The sequence below is a fragment of the Adiantum capillus-veneris genome, chromosome 18 (assembly GCF_014529385.1).
Source record: "Adiantum capillus-veneris isolate H3 chromosome 18, ASM1452938v2, whole genome shotgun sequence".
Classification (NCBI taxonomy): domain Eukaryota; kingdom Viridiplantae; phylum Streptophyta; class Polypodiopsida; order Polypodiales; family Pteridaceae; genus Adiantum; species Adiantum capillus-veneris.
The window spans coordinates 106,143,226-106,152,122 of NC_140948.1; the positions used below are offsets into that span (position 1 = coordinate 106,143,226).

The window sequence follows — 8,897 nt, forward strand, 5'->3', positions numbered from 1 at the left end:
ATCTTTCTCATGCATAATCTTCAGCTCCAGCTCTTTACGCAGCAATGCAACTTTAGCCTCATTGCGACTTGCATAAAGGCCAGACAGAATAGCCCAAGCCTGTTTTACAAGATTTCGTTGAACAAATGTAAGGAGTAATGGTGCATTTCATAGACAATGCAATCAATGCATGAACCTGAGCATCTTTTACATCCCAACGAGCTTGTTCTGTCGTAGGCAAAACAACTCTAACAACAGCAATCCTTGCAGCAAGACTTGCAACATCCTCAACATCGCCTACATCCTCACAACTAGGACGTACATCAATGCCCTGCACAATATTTCAGACGCCCTTCGACACAAGAAAATGTTGCATCATATAAGCCCACATAGGGTAATTATCCCATCCAATCTGTCCTCAACAGCAAACATCTTGAACACATCTGTGTTCTTGTCAGCCATGGTAAATGCTGCACCTGATGTGGAAACTGCCCAAAAAGAGGAGAAACGAAGCGGGAACAACATGTGCTATACAGCCCGAATCAGAAATCTGAGCAGACGTGTGTTGGAGCTTTTGGAGACTAAGCCAAGGAGGACGCAACCTACTCTGATACCAATTGTTGGCATTAGGGTTGCAAGAAAACACACAGCTTGGAGAAGACGAGGGAAGCTCAAGGCACACAACCGAGAGTGTATTACTTAGTGTGCAATGGAAAAGATATAGATAGCCCTAGAATGATGGGCGTATATACAATGCACGGGGGGAAAAACCTCCTAAAGAGGGAAAAAATGCCCGGGCGGTCCTAAGTGTGTTCACACACATCACTACCACATGTATATGGTAACACCTTGGTACCGATTAAGTTTGTTGAATTCTAGTTTAAGGGTCAATCTCAATGTTGTATAGAAACCTCTAGACGACGCAAGTTGCAGGCTAGGGAGCATCTACTTGTATGTGGGACCTCTAAACGACGCAGCTCGCGATCTAGGGAGTGTTTAGTTGTAAATGGAAACCTCCGGCTAGGGTTGTTGAACGATGTAGACTTTGATTTAGGGAGCGTTTGGTTGAATTTGGATGTCTTTATATTATGTGTTTGCACATGTGAACTCTGTGTCATCTGTAAAGCATTTTGTGAGACATGAATCTTATGCATTAATAGTTCCAAATTGGATGAGATTGCCTAAATATGTGTTGTTAATGCCTCAAGACACCCCTCGACCGGACGAGCACGGTCTGGGTATGATGGCTAACATTGCTACGTTGGAATATCAAGAGCTCTGATGAGGATGAGATGACTAAATGACAATCTAATTGTGCAATTGTATGGTGTAATGCATGCTAGAGAATGTGATGTCCGATAATGATGGTCATTGGCATGTATGTGGAAAGGCACACTTGCAGTGTCTGCTAAAGAATCCGATTGAATTTTGCAGCTCTAATCGCAGACGATCACTCTTCTTTCAAGAGGGATAATGTCACAAGTTGATGACGTGGCACAATCCCAAAGGGGGTTAGGACATTAAAACCTAATCTGGGACTATCGGCCAAAAGTGCAAAACCGTAAAAACTCAGATAAGCTAACGTGGCAATACTGTACGGACACCCGCGATTTCCGGAGGCTACTGACGTGGCACTATATGGATGGCGCCATGTTTTGGCCTGGGAGCCTTTGTGTGAGTAGCTTTTCATGTATGCTGCTTTAGCCTTTTTGAGGCTAGGGGCCTTTAAATATGTGCTAGGGGTCTCACTCTCACATTTATAGTAACAAGAAACTACGTTTCGGGGGCCCGAAACAAAAACGCTGTTTCCTCACCATTTCGGACCTGAAGAAACTCCGCTTCGAACCTTATTTTTTTTAAGGGTCAATTTAAAGGGAAAAGGTACGGGCTTGAGCGCCTGCTCCAAACTAAAGAGCTACAGGAGGCCTTCAAGGCACTCCCGTGGGGTAGTTGCCCAGGGAGGATGGTTTGACTCTGAGTTTCTCCTTGGAGTACTGGGAGGTCACAGGTGCTTGGTCGAGACCTCTATAATGCCTCATTTTGCACACTAGGAGATGCTTGACAGTAGGTTTCTTGTAGACCGTAGGTTGAAAGTTCTCAGTTTTTGTCATATGAATTCTGAAGTTTTGTAGAAATGAAAATTATGATCATTTACTTATCTTTCTAGGCTTCTTGTTTTAAGTATTATATTGTTTTTTTTAATAAATAAATAAAACCTCTTTTTTTAACTGTTTCAACCGAGGTCGAAACTCCGAAACTCTGGTTTTTCTGTTTTCGTTTCTGCCGTTTCCGTTTCGGGTTGTCACTATGCTCACATTCCATGTCTTTGGAGGCAAAGTAGGACTCACCCGACAGTTTCTACCTTTGAGAAGCAATACAAAAGGGGCGCCACGGTTTTGAAAGGGGTGCCACGGTTTTGGGGCCAGTGCTCTGGGGGAGGAACTCGTCACTCAGTATACCTTCATAAGTTCAGAATATTCTGAACTCACGAATTATAAGAGGGAATAAAGCACTCCTAAAACTATAAAAGCAAGGGACACACGAAAAGAAAAGAAAAACAAAAACAAACAAACAAACTTACTAAATCACTTTGTTTGCTACGAAACAAAACTAGATAAAACAAAACATTATTAACTTTAAAAATGTTTTTAGAAAAGGCATGTGTAAAAATAAGTTGACGCAACTTACTTGGCTTAAAACAAGTACTCAACTTTAAGCAAAAAAAAGGATAAGACATCTTAAAAACTTAATCCTAGAAATCAAACTACACACAACTTATAACGGAACACATTCTTAAGTCCTCAGGTAAGCTAAATATGAAATCGAAAAATGAATACTACTACAAACCTACGAAGAGCAAAGAACCAAACTTGACAATATGTAATCTCAACTTCACTGCTTGTCCAAACAAGAAGAATAAGATTATCACCTTTATCATGCATAGCTTGGACAATAGCTATGACATCCCTACTCACGTCGTCAATGCCCAAGAGTAGGTGCAGGTTTATATAGAGGCCATTCATGCTTTGAACGTACTCTACAAAACCAACGAGCTGAGTTTCTATCACCCTCCGAAGGTGATGGGCATACTCAGCCATGATAAAGGCTAGCAATTGTCAAGCTATAGTGAAAATACTAGAAGCGCTAAAGATCAAAACAACAACATAAGGTGTTATTAAGTCAAACAATAAGTGTGCTTTTTAGCTCCCCACTTCTATTGAATTTACTACTGATTATCTTGAACATTCCAAAGGAAGAAACACTAAAAATAAACTTACTACGATGCAAAAATGAACGAATTTTTTTCATGATTCTTTTGAATGAGTATCCTTTTTCAACTAGTAAAGAAATAAGATGGCAAGATACAAAAGTAGATTTACTAGAACAAAGACGAGAAAATCTAAATAGTTGAGAGCAAATGACACCATACTTAGCTAAAAGAGAAATGTGAGGCATGCGGATGATTTTTAGATTGGCATATACTGGTTCAAGGCGCTTATCATAGATATCTACTTCTAATCCCAAGGGAGTCTGAAAAATCTTAAGGTCTAAAAAGGCACAACAGTGTCTACCATGTGGATATCCTCTCTCTCTCTCTCTCTCTCTCTCTCTCTCTCTCTCTCTCTTCAATTGTTTGTAGTGTTTGAAGTCTATTCCAATCTATTCTTCCCTCTCGTTACACAATTATATGCTAAAAGTGTTGTTAGCTCTATGAGACGTCTGTAGTTCATAAGATTTGAAAAAAGTTTTTTTTTTTTGTCGTTCCTTGCACGACTTTTGTACTCTACCTTTTGCCGTCCCGACCCCGACCCCATTCCCTGTCCCATGTTTCTTTTCTTCCATGTGGTTTATGTATATGAGATCTCTAGTGAACTCCAAGAAGTAGTCCAAAAGGTTGTCCTTTCCCTTGTCATCAGTATGTGGAGCCTTGGCATTTCCTCTTTTGTAACTTCTGCCTCAACCTCTTCTTCCACCTCCACTACTTCGTATTCCTCTCTGACACATCAGCATCAAACCATCAGATCAACCCAGCTCAGACATTCAGATCAGATCTCACTTCTAATCAGACCAGTTTAGTTCAGACTAGATGTTTAAATCAGAATAGATGTTCCGATCACACTACCAGATCGGGTCACATCAGATCCCACTACATGATGACGCAAGGCATGCATGGATCAGTACTGTCATTTTGAGATGGCAAGCTTGGGGAGCTGCTATGAGAGGCTACAGAGAGTATAGAGAAAGGTGGCGGAGCTTAGTGACGGGACCATATGGTTGCCTTGGGATAGATGTGCAATTCCAAGCAAGTAGGTAGATAGTGCCCGTCAATCAAGGTGCTGCCAAGCAGAGACAAGCGACAGCATCCTGGGGTACAGCCAACCTAACCGGGTTGCCCCACACTTCACTACTGTTCATCAACCTCTATGTAGGTTTACTAGCTTGCCGCTGTTCCTCTGTGTAGTTGTCACTCCATTGCTGACTTGTCTATGGACATGATATGCTTATATGCTGAGCATCTGATTTTAATTGAACATCTGGTCCATTGGAGAAGGTGCATTGAAGAAGATGCAGCAGGTTGGCTACAAAGAAGGCACACCAGCACCAGCCATGGCAGTTTTCCCTCACGACAATAGGCACAAGGCTGAAGAGGTGAAGCTATGGCAGTTATGTAGCACCAAGAGGGGTGGGTTGAGGATGGAGACCAAAAGGACACAAATAGTAATTAATGTAATCACCCAAACAAAGGGCTATGCTCACATGACTGAAGGCTCCAGTAGCTTGAACACCATGTTGGTGGAGTACTGATGAAAGAGACTCGGTGAGAGGAAATAAAACTCAAAATCCAGCATCAAACAGCACTAAAACTTCAACTCTTGAAGACAGGCTTATATATCCTTTGGTACAAGGAGGTGTACATCATCAAAGATGTCATCATGTGCATAGAGAGAATTCCTATAGGTATACTTCATTTGGGACTCCATGTCGGAGTCTGTACCTCAACACTTAGGAGCTTTACATATCTGATCGTCTCTGCTTTTTAGATCCATACGCTAGACATACAAGCACCTTGTAGCTTATCAAGGATAACATCAATGCGGGGAATTGAAAAGCGATTCTTGATTGTAACCTTATTGTAATCACTGCATATTCAAAACTTGCCTTCCTTCTTCTCAACTGGAGAGCAATGAAAGAGAAGTACTTGGCCAAATCGTGCCCTTTTCCAAAAGCTTGTTATCTTGCTTAAGAATTTCTTCTTGCTGGCTTAGACTCACCCAATAGGAAAATCGCCCATTACCAGTGTCACAAAACAGAAGTGTACCACAATTTTGGTCCTCAATAAAAATAAAGATCACTTGGAAGCTAGACTGGAGATAGGAGGAGAAGCTAAGCAACAGTAGATAGCTGCTTGGAGGAGTCCACAACCCCCCCTCCCCTCAAGGAGAGTCAACATTCAATTCAGAAAAGGCAGCGGCCACTATATCAGAAGCTTTTTTCCAAACTGTGCCTATTGGAACGGCCTTGTCATTGGCATGGCCTTCATATTGCTTTCAGCCAAAAATTTCAAAATTTCTTGTGCTGCCTAATCATTGATGAAGAGTACTCACATCTCTTGAGTAATAAGCTTGCAACTACCTCAAAGAGTCCATAACAAGTTATAATCAGCTGTTAAAGCTTGGAAAGCAATGTGGATCAATGTCTATATTGTCGAAGCATTGACTGCACCACTCACGCCCTCTCTCAAGTCGGATTGATTGCATGGCGAGTCACGACCATTAAATGAGAAAGGCACAATTGCATGAGGTTAACTTATGAAACACCTGCAGGAATCAGAAAGGTTAGTCCTTACATTCTGCCGGACAAAAGGACAAAATACAACAGAAGAAACCTGATCCTTATCACAAACCCTCAAACATATCAATCAGTATAGGGAGGGATGGTCTTGTACCTCTAAAGCTGTCATCAGCTGGACACGCTCCGCGTTTTACAAGCACAAGCCTGTGAATGTCATGCCCACAATGTTTCAGCATATGCTTGCATGAGGTTAACTTATGAAACACCTGCAGGAATCAGAAAGGTTAGTCCTTACAGTCTGCCTGACAAAAGGACAAAATTCAACAACAGAAGAAACCTGATCCTTATCACAAACCCTCAAACATATCAATCAGTATAGGGAGGGATGGTCTTGTACCTCTAAAGCTGTCATCAGCTAGACACGCTCCGCGTTTTACAAGCACAAGCCTGTGAATGTCATGCCCACAATGTTTCAGCATATGCTACTTTTTATCGAAATCTCGCTAATCTTGCAAGCCGATTTAGTTCTCTTGAACCCATTGCTCTTTGGGCACTTTCGCTTTCATTTGTTCCAGTAGTTGGTAATAATCATCCCACATATTAGCTTCAGCATAGATGCAGGACATTAATGCATAGACTGCCCCAACATGATAACCTTGACTGACAATGTGATTAAAGCACCGCTTGCCTATAGAAACATTGTTGTGTGACCTGGAAGCGCTCAAGAGAGAAATCCAACCACTCAAATCATTTGTGGTATGCATGCTTTGAAGTAGCTTCTCGGCCCTTATCAAATATCCAGAGCGACTTAGAAGATCGACCATGCAATGAACGTGCTCATTGCTAGGAGAGATATCATGGACCTCTGTCATGAGTCTAAAGTAGTGTTGACCCTCCTCGAACTTGCCCTTCTGATTGCAAGCCACAAGGATACATGTAAAAAATTTTGCATTCAACTTGAAGCCATGCTGAAGCATCTTATCCAAATATTGCCCAACCAACCTAAACATGCCGGACTGAGCTATACTTGCAATCATCACACCCCAGCACACCGCATTTCGATTTGACAAGCGGTCAAAAACACTGCAAGCTTCTTCCAAGTGGTGGCATGAAGCATAGAGTTCTATGAGAGAGGTTCCAACTACCACATCAAGATTGTCTTCGCTTTTCAACAAGAAATGGTGAACCAACTTTCCTAGCTGTAAAGCCCCTAAGCTTGAACATGCTTTCAATATACTTGAATAGATGACCATGTTGGCTTTTGAGCCTTCCTGCTGCATTTTTTGGAAAAGCTTAAGTGCATCCAAAGCACACCCATTTTGTGTATACCCATAAATCATTATACCCCAAGAGACAATACTCCTATTGGAAAGTTTATCAAACACATTTTGAGCCATCAGCAAACATTCACACTCGGCATACATGCTAACCAATGAGTTCCCAAGTATTGTATCTGCTTCTACACCACTTTTGATCATCTGATCATGTAAAAACTTGCCACGCTTCAAGTCTTTTGATTTGCTACAAGCATTTGCCAAACAAGAAAAGATAAATTCATTTGGCTTTGTGCCACCTCGTTGCATCCTTTCAAACATGTTGAAAGCAGCAATGTGTTGCCCTTGTTGAGTTAACCCCCCAATGAGTGCACACCACGATACCACACACTTACATGTAGACGTCTCGAGAACATTGCATGCTTCATATAGACTTCCACCTTTAGCATACATGTCAATGAGTGCACTGGTAATAGCTGGATCAAATGCTAGGTCAAGTTTTATTACCTCATTATGTAAAAGCCTGCCCTGAAGTAAGGCTCTTGACCCACCAGACGCTTTCAACACACATAGCAAAATCACTTTGTTAGGCTTAATGCCTTCGAGCAGCATTTTTTCGAAGAGTTCGATGACACAGGCACCTTCCCCATAGTCTACATAACCCCCAAGCAGTGCACCCCAAGATAAAATATCACGACACAGCAGGCCATCAAAAACCTTGCACGCATCGATTAGACTCCCAGATTTCGCATACATATCAATCAAAGTGTTTCCAAGAACCACATCTAGCTCTAATCTACCTCTAATTATATCATTATTCAGTAATCTTCCAGTGTCTAAGGCTCCTATATTGCTGCATGCTTTTAGCACACCCATGTAAATAAACTTATTTGGTTCACACCCATCCTGCTGCATTTCCTTGTACAGCTCAAGTGCCCTTCCATTTTTTCCTTGTTCCACATTTGCTAAAATGACTGCATGCCAGGTAAAAACAGTCGGTTCAACAACTTTGGAAAAGATCACAGTTGCCTCAAATAGGTGTTCAGATGACGTAAACAGTCGAATGAGATGTTCAACAAGGATGGCAACGACATCGAGTCTGAGTGCAACAATCAATTGATGCATACGCTTTCCACCCACAATATATTTCTCTTTAATGCACCTCTGCAACAGATGAAGGATGGACTCTTGGGACAAGTTCGAGCCAAGCTTGTACAAGCGCTCCAATTCTGCAATTGCACGGCCAAGATTTTCCAGCTTGGGAATGCTGTCCTTCAAGAGCTGCATAACGAAGGGAGAAATGAGAGCTAAACAGACAATGACAACCGAAAGCGTGCATAGTAGCGCTCTACGCTTGCTGATGGAGCAAGGTTCAGACTCGAAAACTTTGATCCTGCTTACGGCTACCATTTCGCGTCCATAGCAAATCGTAAGGTCCAACACAGAATCCACACCCACGCTTGGTGTGTGTGTGTGTGTGTGTGTGTGTGTGTGTGTGTGTGTGTGTGAGAGAAGAGAGAGAGAGAGAGAGAGAGAGAGGAAGAAGAAGAAGAGAAGTTTTAACGTCAGAGGAAACGCGCACATACAAATACATAATACATAAAGGTTACGCAAAATCAAAAGCAAGTGCACACAGTGCACAAAACAGCAGCCTCGTGACTAAGTGACACACAAAATTTAATTAAAAGGGGGGGGGGGGGGGGGGGGGGGTTTGAGGGGATCGACGGTTTGGAAGTGCAAGGCAAGATCTCGAGGCGGCCTGAACCCGGACAGCGTGGAAATCAAGACAAAAAGGAATCTGGGCAACACAAAAATTGGGACCTCCGTCGGTCAGTATGAACCCACCACCTC

At 42.2% G+C, this 8,897-nt stretch overlaps 1 protein-coding gene across 1 annotated transcript; it reads right to left on the bottom strand.

Moving 5' to 3' along the window:
* Window positions 1–3,363: 3,363 nt before the first annotated feature.
* Window positions 3,364–8,630, bottom strand: LOC147436144 (pentatricopeptide repeat-containing protein At4g19191, mitochondrial-like). The gene is made up of 3 exons (XM_086489061.1): window positions 6,170–8,630; window positions 5,927–6,038; window positions 3,364–5,798 (listed from the first exon to the last, which is right to left on the bottom strand). Exon 1 carries the CDS (start codon window positions 8,628–8,630, stop codon window positions 6,294–6,296), a length of 2,337 nt encoding a protein of 778 aa, XP_086345187.1. The 3' UTR covers window positions 3,364–5,798; window positions 5,927–6,038; window positions 6,170–6,293.
* Window positions 8,631–8,897: the final 267 nt, after the last annotated feature.

Bases quoted from the DNA above. Each gene is read 5' to 3' on its own strand.
- LOC147436144 (XM_086489061.1), bottom strand. From the start codon at position 8,630: ATGTGCGCGTTTCCTCTGACGTTAAAACTTCTCTTCTTCTTCTTCCTC.